Here is a 24674-nt window from a genome sequence, read left to right as displayed (position 1 = left end):
GCTTCCTCGAGGCACCTGGTTGGCCACTGTGTGAACAGACTGCTGGACTTGATGGGCCTTGGTCTGATCCAGCATGGCCTTTCTTACGTTCTTATATTCTTCCCAGGCTCCATCCCCAAATCTCTAGGAATTTCCCAACCTGGATCTGGCAACCCTATGCCCTGCCAGTGGCCAGGAGGGACCTGGCAACCCTACCTGTGACTCAGCAGGTTGGACAAGTACAGGAGGACTTTCCATGCCAGCAGCCTTCCAGCTCAGGGAAGCTAGGTGAGGCTCAGCAACAGAGTGTCTCCAGAAGGGTCCCCAAGGCTGCTGGAACAGAGACGCCACAAGTTCAGAATGGAAATGCAGGCAGGACCGACAGCAAAGCGCACGGCTATGCATAGTTCACTGGCTAATAGCACCGATGAGACTGATAAGCTCCACCAAGCAACTGTGGGTCTGCTACAAGGTAAGGGCCTACTTAAGTGGGGGATGAGATGGGCCCAGTGTGGGAGCAAATTTATCTCAACCACCTTGTGTGTAGGTGTGTATTTGGGCTATTCTCAGAACTTCTGCTACCCTGACCTTGGAACCGTCTCTGACTCTGGATTGCCCTTCCGGTACTGACACCTTTTAGACCTGAGCAACCCACTGCTTGACTATGCTATCCACCTCTGGGCCTCATATTCAGGACGCTATAACTGGTCTAGAATGTGGCAGTGTGGGTCCTTACGGGGACCTCATGGAGAGCACATATTCAACCTATGCTCCACCAGCTGCACTGGCTCCAGATTGAGTACCGAAGCAGGTTCAAGGTTTTGGTACTTTAAATTTAAGCGGTCTGGGATCGTCGTATCTGTGTGACCGCCTCTCCCAGTATACACCCCCCAAAGAAAGCTGCACTCATCTGGAACCAACCTACTGGTAATCCCTAGCCCAACATATCCGGCTTCCCTCAACCCTGGCCCCAGCCTGGTGGAATTGTCGAGTGAGACCCGAGCCCAGTGTATGATTTGTAGCACAGGGACCTAGATTCATGACAGGCAGGTTAGGCTGAGAGCGTACAACTGGCCCAAGGTCACTAAGTAAGATTCCATAGCAGGGTGGGAATTTGAACCTGATCTCCCAGATCCCAATCGGATACTCTAACCCCTACACCATACTGGCTGTTTATGGCTGCTAGGCTTGCTGATGCCAGGTTGCAAGAAACTTTGGTCCCAAGTTCCTGATTTAGAACTTAGCAGCCAGCTGTATTTCCTTCCCTAAGAGTGGAACTAGAAGAAATGCTGGGAGACCAGAGATCAGATTTCCTCAACATTTTTAAAGGTTATGAGCTGCTGTGCTGGACCTGGTTTAGTTCACAGGTTACTCCCCTCCCCCAGCTAACCCTGGAGTGGGAGAGGAGAGAAAGAGCCCCTCTTTGCCTATGCTAACGGTGTATGCAAGGTTAGTTTCAATGGGTGAAACCGTCCAGTGGTGGAAGTAGGGCTGCTAAGCCCCTGGGAGGCAGAGAATCCCCCACCCCAGATCCTGTAGCCCACTGCTGCTGGAAGCGGAAGATGAATTAAAAAGCAAAAGAAGACCTTGTCTACTTACAGGAAATTCTTACCATAGCGGTCTTGGCAGTTCCTAGAGTTACTCAGAAGTGACAAAGTGTAGCTCTAGGAATCACCGGAAACTCTATGGTAGGAACTTCCTGTAAGTAGACCCAGGCTTTATTTTGCTTTTTAATTTTTTCTCTTCCCCCTCCCCCCACCCCACAACCTTCCCACCGGTTGCCAGGCACTTCCTGGCTACTCTAAGGGGAACAGTTCTTGTGCCTCTGTGATTCAGGTGGGATAGTTTCCAGGTCCCTCTTCGCCACCGGCGGGATGTTTTTGGGGTGGAGCCTGAGGAGGGTGGGGTTTGGGGAGGGGAGGGACTTCAATGCCATAGAATCCAATTGCCAAAGCGGCCATTTTCTCCAGGTGAACTGATCTCTATCAGCTGGAGATCAGTTGTAATAGCAGGAGATCTCCAGCTAGTACCTGGAGGTTGGCAACCCTAAGGTGGGAAAAGGCCTTGTGCAGCTACTATTGATCTTTTTTTTAAAAGACCTGACAATATCCATTCAGGGATCTGCCAGCATCTCGTCTACCTTCGGGCCTTGGAGCACAAAACTTGAAAGGCTGAATAACAATCAAACATCGGCACCGACTTGCCAGACCGCAGAGAACTGCTCTTCCCTCCACCAATACAGTCCAAGCACATGCCTTTCTCACACCGGCTCCCTGTGACAGGAGGAATTCTAGGAAAGCCACAGCATCAGGGCTGGCATCTAACCAGCATGCCCCAATTATCCCAATTACTTATACAAAGCTAAATTGCTCAGCCAGGCAAGAAGCTAGGAGAAGCCAAGGCTTTTGCTGTGAGTTTGACAGATCTTGGCATACGTCATACAAGCCCACACTACGAACCAAGGTCAGTGGGCAGGCTCTTTCCTCTGAATCATATGGCTAAGGAAAGGTGTCCTGACCAGGAGAACCACAGCCCTTCTTGCAGCAAAGAGACCACTTAGCATTAACCCACCAACTGCAATTTATGTTTCTGAAAAGTAGAAGCCCATTTACAGCAAGACACTTCCAGGGGGAAAAGACAGCTTCCCATTTTTATTTGGGAGACACCACCCAAAGTCAATTTTTTCTCTGTTACATGGATAAACCTTGTTAAATCTTGTTGGTTAACAAGCATCGTAGGGTCGATGTTTCAGACAGAACAAGCTGCAGCTCCGCTGACTCAGGCTGAATGCCCCGTAGTTTCCTTGCAGTGGTTGACACCAAATCAAGACGGATACCCATCTACGGCATTTGGGCACGGATTTACCCCCTTGCTCCAAGAGTGACCTTATTCTGGAAAGCACTGGGGCTGGCCGCCGATGGCACAAGATAAAGAAACTCTGGGCAGAAAAACATGCCTCCCATGTGTCTTCCTGCCTTCTGAAAAGGCAAGGTGTACCCTCAGAGCAGGAAAACCCCCAAACATGCAAGGAAGGCTGGCAGCTGGTCAATCTGCAGGTTTAGAGCAATTGAACCTCCACCGGGGCAGTCACAGTTTGAGAGATAACTGCCATGGCGAATCAATCTCAGGCAGTTCACGGTAGAAAGTCATTCCAGATGGCGGCCTCCAAGCTACAGAGGAAAAAGCCAAGAGCTCAGAAAAGCGATGTTCTGCTGATGCACACTTAGCCCTTGGATAGCTACTTGGCACGGCGGAGATGCGGGTAGCTCTTGACGGTCTTTGCCACCGCTTCGTCCAAGCTGACCAGGGGCTTGTAGCCCATGTCCCTCTTGGCCCGCTCACAGCTGTAGTAGTGGAACGTGCCAGCCAGCGCCACCCGCATGGGGGTGAAAGTGGGCTTGATTGTGACGAGGGGGCTCAGCAGCGACACCACCAGGGACAGGAAGACAGCCAGGTAATAAGCCAGCCAGTAGGGGATGCGGTACTTGGGAGCCTCATAATTCAGGCCTGTGAGGATCCGAGACATGAATTCCCAGAAGGGGACGGGCTCATCGTTCGTGATGTGGAAAGCCTGTGAGACAAAATACAAAGGTGGGTGGGTGGTGGTTGATAAATGCAACACTTTGCTCTTCTGCTGGGGTGGGGGGAGGAGGAAGAGAAGGAGGAGGAGGAGGAGAAGAATTGGTTTTTATATGCCAACTTTCTCTACCTCTTAAGGAAGAATCAACCCGGCTTACAATAACCTTCCCTTCCCCTCCCCACAACAGACACCTTGTGAGGTAGATGGGGCTTAGAGAGTTCCAAGAGAGCTGCGACTAGCTCTCAGCCCCCCCTACCCCACAGGGTGTCTGTTGTGGGAAGGGAAGGTGGTTGTAAGCTGTTAGATTCTCCCTTAAGTGGTAGAGAAAGTCAGCATATGAAAACCAACTCTTCTTCTTGTCTCCTTCTCTGGCTGTGTGTTTCATCTTCCCTTGCCAACATGGGTCATCTTCTTCTGCAGGTGTTTTATCTGCCACTTGGACTTCTTCTCTGTGGGTGTTTATGTAACCCATTCCCCTTCCTCTTGCTTAAGGGTCCTTGGCTCCACCTACTATGACAGCCAATTTGTAGCTGTATCCATCACTCCGCCCCAAAATCCTGAAGTCACCTGCAGGCTCCAAAAGGATGGGGACAACTGTCATAGCTCCTCCTTGTAGAACAAGAAGAAGCAAAGGACACCCTGCAGCGTTAGTGAGGTAGCTCATAAGCGCCACTCATTAAGTAAGACAAAACAGGTGGACTCACCTTTCCACAGAGGGGAGAGTCTCTCTGAAGTTGCTCTGCAGCCAGTATGTGTCCATGGACCACGTTTTCCACAAAGGTAAAATCCACCAAGTTCTTCCCATCCCTACACAGACAAAGGAGGGGGTTCATATTAGAGCCATCTAACAAGAACCAAGCTCTGGACCACAGAGGCAAGCACTCCGGTCCCTACTCCCTTCACTCAAGCTGAGGCATAAAGGACGATGCAGCCCTTACTAATTCAACCATCTTTTACCTCGTCACTCAAGAAGAAGTATAAGAGTTGGTTTTTATATGCCGACTTTCTCCACCACTTAAGGGAGAATCAAACCAGCTTACAATCACCTACCCTTCCCTTCCCTACAACAGACACCTTGTGAGGTAGGTGAGGCTGAGAGAGCTCTAAGAGCTGTGACTAGCCCAAGGTCACCCAGCTCAGGCAATACATTTTACACGACCTGAAAGAGGACTTGTCCTCACTCACCCAATCATGAACTTCATCTTGCCACTCTGGGCTGCCTGGACAAGGATGGGAACCATCTGGGGATCCCGCGGGCCAAAGATGCCATGGGGACGAATAGCGGCAGTGAAGAAAGTCCTCTCTGGATCGTTGGCACTCAGGACTTCCTGCCAGAGACGGAGAATAAACAGAATGCCTTGGCAAAACAAAGCAACTTGGGCACCAGGGACAGAAAGGAACCCCTGAAGGCAGATTTCTTCAGCTCCAGTGCTGCCTTATGTTTTCTTTTGGGTCCCTTGGCATAGTTGGGGGGGGGGGGTTAAGAAAAAAAACAGTGTGATGCATCAGACCATCACACTGTTTTTTTCTTAAACTCCCCCCACAACTATGCCAAGAGACCCAAAAGCAGCCCCGCGTTCAAGCAGCCCTGAGTTCAAATCCCTACTCATCCATACAGGTCATTAACAGTGCAATCCTAAGCAGAGTTCCACCTTTCTAAGCTCGCTGACCTCAGTGAACTTAGAAGGGTGCACCCCTACTTAGGACTGCATTGCTATGGCTCAGCCTGAATCACCTTAAGGGGGATCCAATCGGGCTGCTCTTAAAGAAAAGATGGGATATACAAATGTTGCCAATAAATCAATTTTCTGTCTATATATTTATACCAGCTTGCTCACACGTATCCCATTTGCTATTTGTGTGGTCCCTCTCAACTCTAGCTCAGATGTCGATAGCCCATAGGAGGGGGAAAACCATGGATTGTGATGCTGCTACATAACATGCATGCAACAACAGCCCTCTATGACCAGGGTCCACATAAGCCTGGAGGAAGAATCTGATGGTTGGCCGGTGAGCCATCAGCATCAGGAAACAAAAGCCAATTTCCCAATGCAGATGAATCAGCGGAGGGTCAAGATAATGGACGTTTCTCAAGTTCATTTGTCACTTAAGAACAGAGTAACTGCTAAGCAAGTCTTCTTTCTCAGCACAACATATATTCTTCCAGCAGCATGGTCCCCAGAGGGAACACATGAAGCTGCCTTATACTGAATCAGACCCTTGGTTCATCAAAGTCAGTATTGTCTGCTTAGACCGGCAGCGGCTCTCCAGGGTCTCAGGCAGAGGTCTTTCACGCCACCTACCACCTGGTCCTTTTAACTGGAGATGCCGGGGATTGAACCTGGGACCTCCTGCATGCCAAGCAGATGCTCTACCACTGAGCCACAGCCCCTCTGAGCCACAGGCACCTTCTCCTGCAGAATCTTGGTTTCCGTATAGCAGTCAATTGGCTTCTTTGCATACGGGAGATCTTCGGTTCCATTCTTGATGTCAGTGCCCTCAAAGACGACACTGGCACTGCTGGTCAACACCAGTTTCTGTCATGGGACGAAGAAAGAAAAGAGGCATTTTACAGGAAGGCACAAAATGCTTGGAGGGAACTGGGAACCCAGGTTGCAGACCCAAAGCCAGACATTTGTAGTAGGGAAGCCTGAGTGTACATGATACTGCCAGCACGTTTACCTTGATATGTATGAAAGTAAAAGGGTGAAAGATTTACAAGTATACCTCAGAGATATTGCAGGTTTGGTTCCAGACCACCACAATAAAGCGAATGTCACAAGTGAGTCACACAGATCTTTTGGTTTCCCAGTGCACGTAAAAGGTATGTTTACACTATAATGTAGTTTATTAAATGTGCAATAGCATTATGTCTTAAAAAACAATGTACTGTAGTAATAATGACAAAGTTTGAAATATTGCAAGAATTACCAAAATGTGACACAGAGACATGGAGCGAACACATGCTGTTGGAAAAATGGCTCCGGTAGAGTTGCAAGGTATGCATGTACATTTTTAAAAAGTGAAAACTGAAGATTCAGGAATGGGGGAGGGGGTTGGGATATCCCTAGGGGGGCAGTACATCGCAGGCTCCCCTGTGGCTATAACTTTGCTTTGCTGTATTTTGTGCAGACATCCATAGTTGATGGAAAATCATTCCTGCTCTGCCCCCCCCCCCCCATTAGGGATTCAGGTCACAGGGTTCTTGTGGGAAGACTGCCACTGCACAGTGGCTGAGAAAACAAGCAGAGATCCGAGAGGTTCCGGGTTCGAATGGTGATGTTTGCCCAATCCAGTGCACACCTGCTTAAGATCAGCCTGCGCACCCAAAAGTCAAACAGATTCACTCTAGTTATCTTCCCCCTATCATGTGCCCTAGGCTGACTGCTCTGCCCTTACCTGGACACCAGCTTCTTTGCAAGCCTCAATAACTGCTTTTGTCCCCAAGTAATTGACCTTGTAGAAAAGCTCTTGGTTGTCGCTGGAAGGGGCTGGCGACGCACAGTGAAATACCACAGTTACCCCTTGTAAAGCTGGAAGCAGATCCTGAGGGTACAGAGGAGATGGTTAGGATCCCAATGTTATGGCAATGGCAACAATCATAATGGTGTGTCAAAATGGCTTTTAGCTGCCCCACTGCAAAGCCGTTCAGATTATTCTGCTGGAGCAAACAAATGCAGCTGAAAGGCAGTTTTTGTGCAGAAATGCAAATCTCTCTATTCATTGAAGTCTGGGATTTAAGAATTTAGAACAGACAAAATGTATGACAGCGCATGGCCAAATTATAGAAGAACAAGGGAAGGAAGACCAAAAAACTAATTTGCCCAATATAAATTGGTAACCATTACTGAGATAGTAGAAAAGAGCAACAGTCTAGTAGCACCTTAATGACTAACATTTCTGGCAGGGTATGAGCTTTCGTGAGTCACAGCTCACTTCTTCAGATGTGACTCATGACAGCTCATACCCTGCCAGAAATTGTTAGTCTTTAAGGTACTACTAGACTTTTGCTCTTTTCTACTGCTACAGACAAACAACTATCCATCATGATCTGTTTACTGAGATAATAATGCTGCAACCATAAGAACATTTTCCTGAGAGTAAACTCCATCATATAAAATGGGACTTGTTTCTGAGCAGACCTGCCTAGGATTGCTCCCTCTGGCTCCTACATCAACAGATATGTTGTATCCAATTAACTTATTATAATATTGACAACTATCGTGTCCAATCGTCGTACAACCTATATTTTAAATAAATAAACAAAAGAAGGACAAGGGTAGGATCTTATTTGGAATCATTCAGCAGTCAGAAGGAATTCTGAACAATTCTGCCCTCCCTTTTGAACAGTTCGGCCCTTTTCCAGGTCACCCAGATCAGAGTGGTGTAGCCAGCATGGTATAGTGGTTAAGAGTGGTGGTTTAGAGCAGTGGAATCTGGAGAACTGGATTTCATTGCCCACTCCTACACATGAAGCCAGCTGGGTGACCTTGGGCTAGTCACAGCTCTCTTTGAGCTCTCTCAGCCCCACCTACCTCACAGGGTGTCTGGTGGGGAGGGGAAGGTGATTGTAAGCCAGTTTGATTCTTCCTTAAGTGGTAGAGAAAGTCAGCATATAAAAACCAACTCTTCTTTACAAAAAAGAGCTTTTGTGTGGTGCAAGCTATATGACTGATGCACAGCCACGAAGTTACAAGGTTGAATCATGCAGACATTATTTTATTTCATTCATTTCCTAACTCTATACCCCACTTTCCTCCCTAACAGGGACCCAAAGCAGCTTACATCATTCTTCCCCCCTCCAACAACCCTGTCAGGTCTGTTAGGCAGAGAGTGTGTGACTGGCCCAGCAAGCTTCCATGGCAGAGTGGGGGATTCGAACCTGGACCTCCCAGCTCTCTTTGCCCCAGCCACCCTAACTGAGCAACCTGCACATGAGGTTTCCACCAGGAATGCCAGCCCTCCAAATTAACCCCAAGCAGGGCAATGAACTTTGAGCTGAGCATGCCCCAAAATCCATGACGTAGTTTGCTTCTCTCAGCTTCTGCACTCATCCTAGTTTAGCCTGGCCTGTACCTCTTTGCTGCAGAGATCTCCCAGGAAGAACTGCACCTGGTCGTTCTCAAAGCCTTTCCGGATATCAAACACATTGACCGAGTAGCCTTTCTCCAGGAGGCGCTCCACCAGGTGCTGACCCAGGAACCCCGAGCCACCTATCACAGTGCATTTCTTAAAGGCCTGAAAAGAATCAGAAGGCAGAGACAGGGTGGGCTGAGACGCAAGAGCCATCACTGACTGCAGAGGTGTTTCCGTGTGCACACAGCTCTCAGGGGCAAGAGGAGAACACTGAAGAAGAGCTCATCCCAATTACAACCCTAAACAAGAAGCAGCAGACCTTTCTTCTCAAAACACACTCAAAAAACCTGAGACAGCTTGCCTGCAAAACAGCTTGAAAGGAGTGTTTAGGGGAAACGTAGGCACCTCAAGGGGCTGTCCTTTAGGAAGGCCTGCCCTGCATTCTCCTGTCATAAAACCAGCACCAATGCATGCTTGTAGCCCAGCATCCTGTTAGCCAGCCAGATAGGAAGCTCATTTACAAGATGTGAAAGGACCATGCTTTATATGTCCCCTCCAGCATCTGGTATTCAGATAGACTGCGGCTGATCACGGAGAATCCAATTAGCTATCACAGCACATTGTTGTGGATATCAACAAGGAATTTATTGTACTTTATAGGAAACAATATGAATCAGCTGGATCAGAACCAAGGTCCTTCTAGTCCAGCCAGCCAGATGACTCTGGGAAGCAGAAATGAGCAAAATATCCCTTTCCCACTGTTTCCTTCCAGAAACTGGATATTCAATAGCATGCCTTCTCTAAATATGGAGGTGCCATTTAGCCTCCATGACTAATAGCCATGGCTGGATTTCAGCTCCATGGTTTTAAAGCCATCTACACCCGTAGCTGTCACCACATCTTGTGGCAATGAGTTCCATAAATTAGTTTGATGCTAAGTGAAGCTTCTGCCCTACCACAATAAACCAAACAGAGATCTTTCAGAAAAAATAACTTACTGGCCTCAGTCGTGTGGCCATACTGGGAGACTAAGGCCTGTGTGGTAGCTGCTGAGCACTATAACTCTTCAGTTTCCTTTTTGGGTTCAGATACCTGCATAAAGCAAACATACAAAGAATTTTCACTTCCCTTCTTCGCCAGCTGTGCCCATCAGCAACCTCTTATACATGTACATTGCTTATTTAAAAAGAAAACCCAGCACCACCTTATGCCAGCAATCTTTGCAGGGACCTAGGCTCCTGTGCCTAGAACTTCTGCACAACTGGCAACATGTAACATTTTATGTATTTGCTTCATTTATTTATTTTGCCTTTCTCCCCAGTGGAGGCCCAAAACAGCTTCCATCTTTCTCCTTTCCGGCATTTTGTAAAGGTAGTCCCCTGTACAAGCACCAGGTCATTACTGAGCCATGGGGTAATGCCACATCCCGACATTTACACAGCAGACTGTATTTACGGGGTGGTTTGCCATTGCCTTCCCCAGTCATCTACACTTTACCACCAGCAAGCTGGGTACTTGCTTTACCGACCTCAGAAAGATAGAAGGCTGAGTCAACCTTGAACCGGCTGAGAGCTAGCGTGGTATAGTAGTTAAGAGAGGTAGTCTCTAATCTGGAGAACAGGGTTTGATTCCCCACTCCTACACATGAGCAGCAAACGCTAATCTGGTGGACCCGGTTGGTTTCCCCACTCCTACACATGAAGCCAGCTGGGTGACCTTGGGCTAGTCACAGCTCTCTCGGCCCCATCTACCTCACAGGGTGTCTGTTGTAGGGAGGGGAAGGGAAGGTAATTGTAAGCCAGTTTGATTCTTCCTTAAGTGGTAGAGAAAGTTGTCAAATAAAAACCAACTCTTCTTCTTCTACCATCAGGATCAAACTGCAGCTTATCACTCTGCGCCATGGGGCTCCTTTGCATTTTATGCACAATAGTTTATCCAGCCAAAGGGATGCAGCAGCGGGTGGGGGGGGGGCATCCCTAGCTACAGTTCACTGTCCCTGTAATGATTACATGAGATCATTTTGCACCAAGCACAGCCTGGCCATTCCATCTGGACTACCACAGACTGCAGACTGGGGATTCCTGCAGACTGCTCGGTAACATCTTTTCCTCTCTTCTCCCCCACCCCTTTGAGCGTCAAGCCTTGCCAAGGATTTTGGTGAACCCGAAAGCTTACTTCCTTTTCTGTGCCATTTTAATTGGCAGTAATAAAAGCACGATGCTGTTGCTTCAGAAAGCCTCCCCCTCCACACACACGAAAAACTGTGCAAGAGGCATAAATTCAGGTGGTTTTAATCCTTCACACATCTCTGTGCTGGGTGAAGAGAAATATATCCATTGAGCCATCATCACCTGTCACTCAACTATCAAAGGTATAGAAACTCCATCACAGAAAAGGGCGAGGAAGGGGCAGAGCGAGCAGCTTGCACTCACGATCAAAGGCAGAGAGGCAGTTTTTGTACAGTACACTCATGCAGCATTACTCTGTATACTGTAGATCATAATCAGTAGCCATGTTAGTCTGTCACTAGCAGTAGAAAAGAGCAAGAGTCCAGGACCTTAAAGACTAACAAAATTTCTGGCAGAAATTTTGTTAGTCTGTAAATTCAAGCTGGATTCAGAAAAGGAAGAGGCACTGGAGCATACGAGAAAATTTCAGAAGAAAATCAGCTTGTGTTTCATAGATTACAGCAAAGCTTTTGACTGTGTGGATCACGAAAAGCTATGGCTGGTTTTAAAGGAAATGGGTGTGCCTCTACGTCTAATCGTTTTGATGCGCAACCTGTACTCTGGACAAGAGGCCACAGATAGAACAGAATATGGAGAAACGGAATGGTTTCCAATTGGCAAAGGTGTCAGACAAGGATATATTTTATCTCACAATCTCTTCAATCTATATGCAGAACATATAATTAGGAAAACTGGATTAGATTTAGATGAAGATGGAGTAAAAATTGGAGGGAGGAACATTAATAATTTGAGATATGCCGATGACACTACATTATTGGCAGAAAATAGTAAAGATTTGAAAAGACTACTGCTGAAAGTTAAAAGAGAAAGTGCCAAAGCAGGACTACAGCTGAACATCAAGAAAACAAAAGTAATGACTACAGGAGAATTACACAACTTTAAGGTTGACTATGAGGAAATTGAAATTGTTCAAGACTTTCTATTCCTTGGCTCCACCATCAACCAAAAGGGAGATTGCAGCCAAGAAATCAGAAGGTGATTGAGACTGGGAAGGGCAGCCATGAAGGAGCTAGAAAAGATTTTGAAGTGTAAGGATGTGTCACTGGCCCCCAAGACTAGATTAATTCATGCCATCGTATTTCCTATCACCATGTATGGGTGTGAAAGCTGGACAATGAAGAAAGCTGACAGGAAGAAAGTAGACTCCTTTGAAATGTGGTGTTGGAGGAGAGTGTTATGGATACCGTGGACTGCCAAAAAGAACAAATCAGTGGGTCATAGATCAAATCAAGCCTGAACTGACCCTAGAAGCTAAAATGACTAAACTGAAGCTGTTGTATTTTGGTCATGTTATGAGATGACAAGAGTCACTGGAAAAGACAGTCATGCTAGGAAAGGTTGAGGGCAGCAGGAAAAGAGGAAGACCCAACAAGAGATGGACTGAGTCAATAAAGGAAGCCACAGCCCTCAATTTGCAAGATCTGAGCAAGGCTGTCAAAGATAGGACATTTTGGAGGTCTTTCATTCATGGGGTCGCCATGAGTCGGAAGCGACTTGACGGCACTTAACACACACACGGTGCTACTAGACTCTTGCGCTTTTCTTCTGTATACTGTACTCAGATATAAAACCCACTGTACTCAATGAGCATTACTCCCAGGTACATTGTGGCTAGGCTCGCAACTTAAGGCCCTGATCCTCTGAACATTTAAACCCCATTTATTTAACAGAATCAAGAAGTTGTATGTGGCCATGTTAGCCTAAAGCAAAACCCACATAATATCTTTTTTTAGGGCCCATCAAAATGACAGGAGACATCTCAGGTCAGGATCTTAAGACCTGAAAGTATTCAGCCTGATGAAGAGGTCTGGTGAACACGAAAGCTTCCACACTGGTGTGTATTATCTTTGTTTTGTCTTAACAAAAGGCATCCATGGACTGTGTTCTTGTTCGTCTATTTACTCCCAGGTACATTATGCATAGGGCTGTCAATTTCAGACCTGATCAAGTCTACTTGACAGGAAGCCCCAGTACTCAACAGGTAGGATTGCCAGCTCCAGGTTGGGAAATACCTGAAGGTTTTTGGGGCAGAGCCTGAGGAAGGCAGGGTTTGCAGAGGGACTTCAATGCCATAGAGTCCAATTGCCAAAGCATTTTCTCCAGGGGAACTGATCTCTATCAGCTGGAGATCAGTTGTAAAAGCGGGAGATCACCAGCCATCACCTGGAGGTTAGGAAATCAACAGTACACAAGCTCAATGTATCACAATATTCTTATAATTGATTTACAATTCTCTTAATACACTATGAACTCTCATTTCAGTATATTTGATGAATATATACATGCAACATTGAGCTTGTGTGCTGTTGATTTCCTAACTACTTGTATTACAGCACCTTTGGTTTGTTGGTTATCACCTGGAGGTTGGCAACCCTATCAACGGGACTTGCTCCTAGGTAAGCGAGCACAGGACTGCAGCCTTCCTTGCTAGCCGCCCACTCCCCCGAGCATCTCTTACCTCCACACAAGCAGAAATCGCAGCAAACCCCCGACCTCGTGCAAAGAGACACGAACCCCCCAAACCCTCACTACTTACTGACAGCAGACCCCTAGACCACGCCCAATTACGCGTCTCTTCCAATCAAAGCACGACATCCTTAACGTCCCCACCCTTTCCAGCAGCCCCTCCCCCTCCCGCCCCTGTGCCGAGAATCGGCTGAGCGCCGGGCTGCTCGCTCATTGGCCGCTCGGTGCATTCTCAGGGAGCCAATCGGCTCCGTCTTCAGAATTACGCTCCACCCACAACGCTTTTTTTTTTGCTTTAACCCAATCGTCGTCGAGCGCCGTTCTCGCGCGTGGGAGTCGGTAGCCAATGGCAACAGCGGTTGCTATGGCATCGGCGTGTGGCGGGCTGAGCCAATGAGGAAGCTTCATATTGCGCGGGGTTGCTGGTAACGGTTGAGGCGGGTGTGTTTTCTTTTTGTCTCGCGGGCGGGTCGGCTTCCAACGGTCACTGCACGGGATGGTCAGTATGGTGGCGGTGGGGTGGCGTTGTCGGCTTAGGGGTGGGCAGGATGGGGTAGGGCAGGGTGGCAAGCCCCGCAGATGCTCTTGGGGTCAACCTGTGGTTGGGTTGTGCACCGCTCCAAAACGCTGTCCCAGTTCAAAGCGGCCCATATCCCCGCTCCTGGAAAACGAGCATGGCAGCACAGCGGTTTCTAGCCCTGGTGTGCTAGTTCTTCAACAATGTCTTGGAGATGCATTTTGAGGAAGGTGCATTCCAGATGTGTGCTTCTGTCTGAAGTAGGGTTGCCAACCTCCAGGTACCAGCTGGAGATCTGCTATTACCACTGAGCTCCAGCCGATAGAGATCAGTTCACCTGGAGAAAATGGCTGCTTTGGCAATTGAACTCTATGGCATTGAAGTCTCTCCCCTACCCAAACCCCGCCCTCCTCAGGCTCCACCCCAAAAACCTCCCACTGGTGGCGGAGAGGGACCTGGCAACCCTAGTCTGAAGTGGTCTGAAGACTGAGAAGGGATATGATAACCATGTTCAAGTACTTGAAGGGCTGTCACATAGAGGAGGGTGCCGAGTTGTTTTCTGTTGCCCCAGAAGGTCGGATCAGAACCAACGGGTTGAAATTAAATTAAAAGAGTTTCTGTCTAGACATTAGGAAGAATTTTCTAACAGTTAGAGCGGTTCCTCAATGGAACAGGCTTCCTCTGGAGGTGGTAAGCTCTCCGTCCCTGGAGGTTTTTAAGAAGAGGTTAGATGGCCATCTGTCAGCAATGCTGATTCTGTGACCTTAGGTAGACAATGAGAGGGAGGGCATTTTGGCCATCTTCTGGTCACTAGGGGTGTGGAGGGGGGAGGTAGTTGTGAATTTCCTGCATTGTGCAGGGGGTTGGACTTGATGGCCCTGGTGGTCCCTTCCAACTCTATGATTCTATGATTATATTCTGTGGTAATGCCTAGGTATGGATTAACCACCTCAGTGAAAACCAGGCCTAAAAACCCACAAAAGAAGATACTGGGGGATCTAGTGAATCTTCTCTCTGTGTGTGTGTTTTAAAGGTAAATGTAACAATACAGGATGGCCCAGGCTAGCCTGCACTTGTCAGATCTCCGAAGCTCAGCAGGGGTCAGCCCTGGTTGGTAATTGGATGGGAGACTACCATGGTCGCTATGTAGAGGAAGGCAATAGCAAACCACCTCTGTTACACTACTTCCTAGCTCAGCCCTAACTTTAGAGACTTAGCCTTCCAACAACCCAGTGAAAGAGTGAGAGAACGGGAGCAGGGGAAAGTTGCACATATCAGGGAGTGGTTGGGGTGAAGAAAGCTACGTGTCGATTTCAAGGAAATTGAGGGTAGGCCTATAATAATCTAGGGTTGGATTCTCTCAGGGGTTTTTTGCTGGTGCAAGAAGGAAGTGGAACGGTCGTGCCAGCAGGAACCAAAAGGAATCCCTCCTCCTTCTTGTACCAGTGGAAAAGCTTGCGGGATCCAACTCAATATTCATCATTCACATAATGTTTTAGAATGTTCAGATGGCTTCACATTTTTGCGCAATAATCCAATGAGTTCATAAATGAACATTGTTACCCCCGTATTGCACAGGGGGGGCTGAGTGGGTTGCTTAAGATAACTTAGTCCAAGGGTGTCTCTTACACTGGAGGCTGAAGAAAAAATCCTTTCTGTAGTGAATGTTGAAACTATCTAAGCTAGTTTCAGGATGTCTTAGCATTATATGTTTGACTATTTTGGTGCTAATGAGGGAATCTTACAGACTTTCTGTACAGCATTTTAAACTACTGAAAGCACAATGATTACATTATCTTTATGATTTTACAATAGCTCTGTAAGATAGGTCAGTATTATTATCCTCGTATTGCTGAGCAGGGAAGGGAGTAGTTTGCTTAAGTCACTGTCCCCATGCATTCATGCAGAGAGGTGTTTCTGACCAAGGGTTGCCTAGTTCACACATCTCTACTTATTAGCCATTATTAGTCACTTATCAGTTTCCTTGGAAATCATGTATTTATGATGTGATATGATGGCTATTGATAGTATATCAGCTGTGGATATTGAGACTTGGTTCTGTGCTGTACATTAAGCTGTCTGAGTGAACAAGTCATTTTACTGCAGCCTTGCCTTGGTTCAGAGAGCTGCTAGGATAAAATGAGTGAACCCCAGGTATGTGCTGAAATTTTTTTCAGGAAAGACAACATAAATGTAATAAGTACTTGATAAGAAGTTGGTGACTATCTGTTCCTTGAGAGAAAGCTATAATTAAATCATAATTAAATTTATACATTTGCTGTGAGCAAGTCTTAAAGTTGCAAGTTGGCAGTGAGGTACCATGTCCAACTCCCAAAGGTAACATTTTCCCAAGGAAAGCTCTGTTGGAACTTGGTTTGCTTTGGAGGGTTGCACCCTGATCTTTTGATTGGCAGTCATATGTTAAATGGAAGGGTCACCCCCCATACTGTGTTATGGATCAAAGAGTGCTACAGCTCTATAGATCACAAAAGATGTATTCCACAACTTTTTACTGCTTTTTTTAAAGAGTTATTGAGATGCTACTCAGCCCCTATTTCAAAAGACTGGTCTAGAAAAATTCTCTTCAACTAAGACACGTGTAATCGTTTTATGGCATTAGCTCAAAATCAAACAGCAAGAGATCATTTTTGCAGCCCTAGCTTTGATATTTCCTTATTTGCACTGAGATATAGTATGTTAAGTGGGAGACGTTTGGGCATTTCAATGTATGAGATGCACTTTTCTAAGGGGAAAGAACCTTTCTCTGCCAGCTGAGCTTGTTTGAAGGAGGTTTGCATTTTTGTTTTGTACCTGTAATAAATATAGAATTGGAATTCTGAGTTTCAGTTTCATCTTGCTTTGTGCGTGTGTGTTGTTTTTTAAAAGGCATAAATATCCTAGCCAATATGGTTTTACATAAGCATTGGCGAAAGAGTGCCCAGTCCCTGCAAAGTTTGCGGGGGGTGGGGAGGGGGGGAATTGTAACTTGACATCAGAATCCTGTTTGTGAATAGACTAAATAGGTTTGTTTCTGCTTTTTGACATATGTTTTAAGGCATCCAGCTACAAGAAACCATCCGTGGGAGCTCCCTCTCAGAGGAAGAAAACTGCGCCCAAAACTGAACTCACTGAAGAGCAGAAGCAAGAGATCCGGGAAGCCTTTGATCTGTTTGATACTGATGGGACCGGGAATATAGATGTGAAGGAATTGAAGGCAAGCTGCAAGTAGTTTTATCACTTGAAATTGCACTGTAACTTACGCTTGTTTTAAATGGTTGTAAGCCACTCTGAGCTAGATCTGGTGTGGAAGAGCGGGCCCAATAAAATCGGGACTAAAAATCAAATACATAAAATAAAACATGGTTAAGTTGTTAAACCTGGACCAGCCTGGAGCCTGAAGTGCCCTGGTCTCAGTATGAGTGCTGGCTCATAGGGATTGTTTTTGTGGCCCTCCTCTCCCTTTCTCTGGCTACCTCTGTTTCATCTTTGTGGATTCTGCCCTGTCATGTTTCTTTTAGTGTTTGGGAAAGGACGTAAGAGGCACGATCAAGGATGTCTTGTACCATTTGTTATTAGATTGGAAGGGAGGGGAGGAGGAGGAGAGATACTCTTTGTATCTCCTGCCAGTTTAGTCACCCCAGCAGTGACAAGAGAAATCTTTTCCTCGTGGTGCTTGACTGGTAGCTATCTTAAAGGAATGAATTCCACAGGAAACAGAGCAGTATGTATACCATGTTTTCCAAATGGCTCAAATCCATCAGCTGAAGTAAATGCACAGCGAAAGGCTTGATAGGAACAAGGCTTGTCTTAAAAATAGTTTGGTGTTGGGATTTTATTAAATCAAGTTGATTTATTACAACAATATGCCTATGTAAAAGATTTCATTAGGAGAGAAAATATTTTCATTGTAACTGTCTCCAAATGACTTCCTAAGGGCCCCTGATTTATATGTGCCGGAAACAGAATAGGGGACATCTTCACACTGGGAAATAACATGAAATGTTAATAGTTTCTTAGTTGACTTCCTGTCATATCCTTCCATGTGCTTTGTGCGAAGAAGCACTTTCTTTGCACGACTAGCTTCAGGAAGTTAGTGCTGCAAGACAGCTTTAAAAAATAAGTAGACAGATTCATGGTCTACAAGCCACTATCAGCTAGCGTAGCTAAACAGAATCTCCAGTTGAAAAGCAGTGTGCCTTTAATCAACTGTGGAGAGCTTTACCATCCTGCTCCTCTTGCAAGTTCTGATTGGACCCTGTGTCTTATATTATTTCTCATGGGTGTTCTGAACAATATTGGCCCAATATTGGATAAAGAGAAGTGGTTTCCATTTCCAAGCAGAACTGAGCCTAGGGTGGGTGTTGGCACTTCAGAATCCAGCCACTCCTTCCTTTAGCAAAGGGTGTTCCTTGTGCTGCCTCCCCCACCCCCCAAGCAAATTTAGTTAAAAGAAAAATATAAAATAGAAAGTAAAAATATAGGTCCTTTTCTTACAAAAGAAAAGGAAATTATGCATTGAATACCCAAACAATACTTGATAACTGCAGTAATGATTTGTACAATATTATACAATAAGTATGATAACATTAAAAAGTTAAATTAATTATTATTGTTATTATAAATCTAAACATAAATTTCAAGAATGATTTCCTGAATGTTGAAAATCTGGTTCATGTATTATTGTCATCTATCCATTATATATTTAAATGTTTCCCTCCCGTCCCCCCGTCATCTTTTTAATACAGAATAACAAATGGGTAATTAGTAATTCAAAAATGTTATTTCAACTGCATCCTCATCTGCGCCCCACTTTTAAAGAATAATATGACTAGTATGCTTTGCATTTGTCTTGAATTTCTTTGGTTGGTCTATTATTCACATAGTTCACCATTACTTCATATTTGGCTAGCTTATTTTCCCAGTCCTCCCTCTGTGGACAATCTTCTGTTTCCATTTTGGTGCAAATATAATTCTGTCAGCTGTTATCATATATCTAAACAGTTCTTCCATGTTTTTTGGAATGTTTTGGGGCAGAATGCCCAATATCATACTCTTGGCTTCCATAGCCAATTTAATTTTTAAGATTTTCTGGATTTCAGCATGTATTTTTCCAATTCTTTTTGCACATCTACCACATATGATAGTGGGTACCATCCACCTCTTTGCATTTCCAACATTTCCCATTATAGTTCTTGTCTATCATCTCAATGTCGTTTGGGGTAATATACCATCAGTAAAACATCTTATACCAATTTTCCCTTAATGTTTGACTTGCTGTGAATTCTATATCTTTTGTCTATAAGGTCCCATTGTTGGAGAGATTCCTCTAAGTTTTGCATCTGTCTAACCATATATGTTTTCTCTTGTTCTGTTTCGGTATCAAATTGCAGTAATAGCTTGTAAATTCGTCCTAATAAATGTTCTTTTTGCTGCGTTACCACCTTTTCAGATTCTGTCAACTCCCTTATTGTGCCGCTTTCTGTATGTATATCCTTTTTTAATCTTGAAACTATTTGAAAATATAACCACTGTATCTTTTTGCCTTCCTCTTTCATTTTTTGCCAAGAGTTTTTGAGAGTTTATCATATCTCCATATCTTGTGAAATCATTATTTTTTCTCACATTCTTATCATAGTATGCTACCATGGGGACACCAAGGGGGATATTGGAGGAGTTAATCTTCTTCCGATGGTTTCCATACTCTCAGTAGTCCATTTCTAATTACATGACTTCTATTTTGCGTTGTAATTTCTTTGACAGATTTTTAAATCCATAAATAGTTGTGGAAGCCTTTTTCCGAATCTGCCATTTCTAATTTTATTATTCTTTAATAGGGTTTTTTAATCCAATCCACAATCCAAACCAGACCAGTTGCTTAATAATATAACTTAATATTGGGTACTTCTAGTTCTCCTCTCTTTTTCTCATCTTGTATAACTTTAACAGCGCATTCCTGAGCTCTAAGGGCGAAAGCCCTTAGGAGGCCAGAAAGGCACTGTGCCGGTGTTGGGGCCCACCACGCCAGTGTCTGGGCTACTTACACCGGCATTAGTGGCCCCAGTGCTGGCGTGGTGGGCCAGACGCTGGTCTCCGGGCAATGACGCAGCAGCGCCATCCCAGGACGCCGACGGGGCCTTCCGCCAGCATACCACTGGCATAAAGTCCTATGCCGGCATTCTGGGAGACATTTCAGTGTCCCCTGGGGGCGTTCCAGAAGCGGGGCTGCCAGTAGGCAGCCTCCTGTCCCCTTTCACCCCATTATGCTGGCGGCAAGAACGGCGGTGTTGTGCTTGCCTTTTAGTAGGCGCAGCCTCGCTGTTTATGGGGCGAAAAGCCCCATTTAAAATTTAAAAAGGCTTTTTTTTTAGTTTTCGGCACTGGGGAAACGGGTTAGGAGGCGTCGCAACAGTGCCTCCTCCCTGCAGTCCCTGCACTCTGAAAGCTCAGGAATGCACTGTAAATCTAATTCTTGGCTTTTTGTCGTTCCATATAAACGTATTCATCTGTTTCTGCCATTCCTTCAAGGTTTTTTTCTTGTAAATTGGTAGCATTTTCTCTTTGCCTATTTCATTCATAACTTTTTGAGTGGTAATATCAGATTTTCTTCAAAACATTTATAGTACATTACTGTAAGTCCATCTGGGCCCGGCACTTTGCCTTTTTTCATTTTCTTTGTAGCTTGTGATATTCATTTTCTTTGTAGCTTGTGATATTTCTTAAATCATGATAGTTTGATTTAATATGTCCCTGTGTTCAGATGTGAATTTCTCAGTGTGTATTTTTTTTATTAACTCCTCTAGTCCTTTTTTATGTGCTCCTCTAGTCCTTCTTCTCGCATTCATTGTGGCATATATTGTTGCTAAAGTATAAATATTGCCTTTTGGGAGCCTTTTTTTCAAAATAATATGTCTTCCTTCAGAGTCTCTTAGTTCTTCTATAACATTTAGGGATAAGTTTACATGAACAACTTGCAACTCCTCTTTTTTTTGTTTGTTTGTTATAAGACTTCCACAGTCTTGATGTCCCAGAACCTATTGAAGAGAAAGCTAACTGTCTTCCTGAGGTGCAAAGGTCTTTTTCTGTCACTTTGATATCAAGGCTTTTGTTTTAGATTTTTTTTTCTTTTTCCTTCGGAGATACTATACTGTTTTCCTTGTTTGCAGGTTGCCATGCGAGCACTTGGATTTGAACCCAAGAAAGATGAGATCAAAAAAATGATCTTAGATATTGATAAGGAAGGAACTGGAAAGATTAGCTACAATGACTTCTTGGGAGTGATGACCCAGAAAATGGTAGGTTGACCTGCTAAGCAGCTTTGCCCAGGAGACTGGCTGTTTGATGTTGTCCTTGGGGAATTTTCAAAGGGGCCTTGAATTCTTCGTGTGAATCTTTGCACCCGTTTATGCAGAAGTTGTGGATTCAGCAGGGTCCTGTACTGTTGTTGACGTTGATTTCATGCTCTAACTGGGATATCTGTGTTTGGGCCCACCTTATGTCCCTCAGGCAGGTACTTGTGATGCAGGCAGGGAAGGTCTGCAGGTTAAGGATTCTTCCTTCAGCCTCTGTATGCACAGGTGGCCTCACTATTCTGCACTGGTTGCAGATACTGGTTGGGACTCCATGAAGTCTGCAAGGGTCAGGAGACAAATGTTGCCTCAAAAAGGGTGTTGCTAGACCTGCCTGGACCTACTTCCTAGCTCGGCCCTAACTTTAGAGACTTAGCCTTCCAACAACCCAGTGAAAGATTGAGAGAACGGGAGCAGGGGAAAGTTGCACATATCAGGGAGTGGCTGGGGTGAAGAAAGCTACGTGTCGATTTCAAGGAAATTGAGGGTAGGCCTATAATAATCTAGGGTTGGATTCTCTCAGGGGGTTTTTGCTGGTGCAAGAAGGAAGTGGAACGGTCGTGCCAGCAGGAACCAAAAGGAGTCCCTCCTCCTTCTTGTACCAGTGGAAAAGCTTGTGGGATCCAACTCAATATTCATCATTCACATAATGTTTTAGAATGTTCAGATGGCTTCACATTTTTGCGCAATAATCCAATGAGTTCATAAATGAACATTGTTACCCCCGTATTGCACAGGGGGGCTGAGTGGGTTGCTTAAGATAACTTAGTCCAAGGGTGTCAAACATAAGGCCCGAGGGCCGGATCCAGCCCCTTAAGAGCTCTTATCCAGCCCATGAACCAGCCAAGGCAGCCACACACACTCACAATCTGGGCTGCTGAGGCCAGGCCCAACCAAGTGTCATTTATCTCATATCTGGCCCTCATAATAATTGAGTTCGACACCCCTGACTTAGTGGGTTCCTAGAAAAATTGACATTGGAGCTAAAGGTTTCTCAATTTGTAGTTGAGCCTGTCAACCAATTGCCACACCATCTCTTTTTCTTTTGCTCCTGTGAATCAGTAAAGATCTAAATATATTGATGGTGTTGTTATAATAATCGAAACAGTTACTAATACTGAGGGACTAGCTAAATTTTTGACTGCAGTTCTCTAGTGTAACCTTCATTTTATTTTGATCAGTCAGTCGGAAAGAACGAGTGTTTTAATTTTTTAACTGCTCATTGCTCTCATTCATGTTGTACCCATTGTCTGAAACGTCTGCTATTATTTTTTTCATAAGGCTGAAAAAGATTCCAAGGAAGAGATTTTGAAAGCCTTCAAGTTGTTTGATGATGATGAAACAGGCAAAATCTCTTTCAAAAACCTCAAACGTGTGGCTAAAGAACTGGGAGAAAACCTCACGGACGAGGAGCTGCAGGTATGGAGCACATGAGTGACTGAGCTTCTGGTTAAACTTTTCCAAGTAAAGATTTCACTAGGTTTCATTTGTTAAAAATGCCCACACTCTGCTGTGTACACATTCTGTACAATCCCTGGCATCTCCACTTAAAAGGGACTAGGCAAGTAGGTGATGAGAAAGACCTCTGCCTGGCATCTCCACTTAAAAGGGACTAGGCAAGTAGGTGATGAGAAAGACCTCTGCCTGAGACCCTGGAGAGCCGCTGCCAGTCTGAGTAGACAATACTGACTTGGATGGACCACGGGTCTGATTCAGTAGAAGGCAGCTTCATGTGCTTGTGTGCTGTTTATCGCATTCAAGACCACAGATTCTGTGAATTTCTGAAAGAGGAAGGATTCTCTTCCTGTGAGTCATTTCAGTACTCTTTGAGCCCATTTCTCTGACTTACAAAAGTATTTTAAAAGCTGCTTCTTTCAGATATGGCATTTTCAAGCATGAGCATGGTTTCTGGGGAAGTCAGGTGAAGTGTTTGCACCATTTATCTCCAAGTTAGAAACAGCTTTAGCTGCCCAATATCACATTGGTTTAATTTTTTTAAATGTGCTTATCCTGTCTTTCTCCCCGATGGGGAGCCAAAGCAGCTTATGTGGCTCTCCTCTCCTCCATTTTATCCTCATGACAACCTTGTGTGGTAGTTGCTCTGTGAGTTTCTGACTGGCCCAAGTCACCCAGGAAACTTCCGTGGCAGAGTTGGGGCTCAAACCTGGGTCTACCAGATCCTAGTCCAATATTCTAACCACGCCACCACTCTGTCTTTTGTTTACTTGCTCTAAAACGCAACAGGAGCAGGGCCAAATATTTGAAGCCCTCCTAGAGGTTTGGTAACTTGTTTAAAGGACAGGGAGTGGAAGGTAGGAATAAATGAAGAGGTTTAAACTTGTGAGGGGTGGGAGATGGGGTGGGGAGGGGGCGTGGCTCAGTGGTAGAGCATCTGCTTGGCATGCAGAAAGTCCCAGGTTCAATCCCCAGCATCTCCAGTTAAAGGGACTAGGCAAGTAGGTGATGTGAAAGACCTCTGCCTGAGACCCTGGAGAGCTGCTTCCTATCTGAGTAGACAATACAGACATTGATGGACCAAGGGTCTGATTCAGTATAAGGCAGCTTCGGGTGTTCATGCGTTCACTAGGATCCACAGTGGAATTGGTGAAAGGCAACTTTGTTAATTTAAAAATAGCTAATTGTGCTAAGAATATGAAACTGTTCAGGATACTGAGGTCCCAGGCCATGTGAAGAGCTTGAAAGGATGCCCCAACACAGGGTGATCAGGCAGCAGTATGGGAGGTAAAATTTGGTCTGTACATTGGGACAATATATATTTCAATGGCAAAAAGTTACATTTATGGTGCCACCTTAAGGACCATTTCCTCAGTTTTAGACCTGCTTAGGCACTGTTAGTCCCCTTGAGTACCCTTTGCAAGGAAACCATGCCTCCCTCCTCTTCCATAACCGCCACTTTAATTCACTAGGTCTGCCTTTTGGTTTCTTGTCACACTGCAGGAAATGATTGACGAGGCTGATCGGGATGGTGACGGGGAGGTCAATGAGCAGGAGTTTTTGCGGATCATGAAGAAGACCAGCCTGTACTGAGATCCTTGGTGTGTTTTCTCTGTGTTTGTCAAGTCTCTTTTCTGTCCGTCAACGAAGTTCAGCCTCTGCCGATGCCTGTTTGGAAGGGACAAGCAGCTACCCAGATCTTACCAGCTTTGTGAGATGACCCTCACAGTTGACTGTTTTCTCCCTCCCTCATAATATCCGTTGACTCCTCCATCTGCCTGCCCTGTGCTATCTTGTAAAATATATATATTTTACATCTGCAGCAGTCGTGAGGTGGCTTACTGGATTAAGCTGCCTTGGAAGTTGGTTATGCGCACAAGAGTTACCCGAGGAGATGCTTTTGCCAATGATAATTCAGGCATTCTGTGGAACAAGGACAATTCTTTATAACTTGTTTATAAGAGTTGAGGCTTGCATTGTATGGCGCTTAGCGCTTGCCAAATGAA

General features: G+C 45.3%; 2 protein-coding genes across 2 annotated transcripts; one reads left to right on the top strand and one right to left on the bottom strand.

Annotated features, from left to right (window-relative positions):
• Positions 1 to 3217: 3217 nt before the first annotated feature.
• On the bottom strand, positions 3218 to 9659 carry NSDHL (NAD(P) dependent steroid dehydrogenase-like). The gene is made up of 7 exons (XM_056859549.1): positions 9634 to 9659; positions 8636 to 8797; positions 6959 to 7105; positions 5968 to 6096; positions 4745 to 4887; positions 4264 to 4366; positions 3218 to 3550 (listed from the first exon to the last, which is right to left on the bottom strand). The coding sequence occupies exons 1-7, from the start codon at positions 9652 to 9654 to the stop codon at positions 3218 to 3220; spliced, it is 1038 nt and encodes a 345-aa protein (XP_056715527.1). The 5' UTR covers positions 9655 to 9659.
• Positions 9660 to 13843: 4184 nt separating this feature from the next.
• Positions 13844 to 24425, top strand: LOC130486298 (centrin-1). Its single transcript, XM_056859550.1, has 5 exons — positions 13844 to 13849; positions 16923 to 17081; positions 21031 to 21159; positions 22495 to 22632; positions 24172 to 24425. Exons 1-5 carry the CDS (start codon positions 13847 to 13849, stop codon positions 24259 to 24261), a joined length of 519 nt encoding a protein of 172 aa, XP_056715528.1. The 5' UTR covers positions 13844 to 13846; the 3' UTR covers positions 24262 to 24425.
• The last annotated feature ends 249 nt before the right edge of the window (positions 24426 to 24674 follow it).

Source organism: Euleptes europaea, chromosome 13 (genome assembly GCF_029931775.1).
Source record: "Euleptes europaea isolate rEulEur1 chromosome 13, rEulEur1.hap1, whole genome shotgun sequence".
In the NCBI taxonomy this organism is placed as follows: domain Eukaryota; kingdom Metazoa; phylum Chordata; class Lepidosauria; order Squamata; family Sphaerodactylidae; genus Euleptes; species Euleptes europaea.
This window is presented reverse-complemented; position numbering and strand designations above follow the sequence as displayed.

Excerpts from the sequence above, each read along its gene's own strand:
- NSDHL (XM_056859549.1), bottom strand. The coding sequence starts at position 9,654 with ATGGCCACACGACTGAGGCCA. Across the intron at positions 4,367-4,744 it reads AAGATGAAGTTCATGATTGG|GGATGGGAAGAACTTGGTGG; the intron begins GTGAGTGAGGAC and ends TTGTCTGTGTAG. Across the intron at positions 3,551-4,263 it reads ACTCTCCCCTCTGTGGAAAG|GCTTTCCACATCACGAACGA; the intron begins GTGAGTCCACCT and ends TTTGTCTCACAG.
- LOC130486298 (XM_056859550.1), top strand. Across the intron at positions 17,082-21,030 it reads TAGATGTGAAGGAATTGAAG|GTTGCCATGCGAGCACTTGG; the intron begins GCAAGCTGCAAG and ends CCTTGTTTGCAG. Across the intron at positions 22,633-24,171 it reads TCACGGACGAGGAGCTGCAG|GAAATGATTGACGAGGCTGA; the intron begins GTATGGAGCACA and ends GTCACACTGCAG.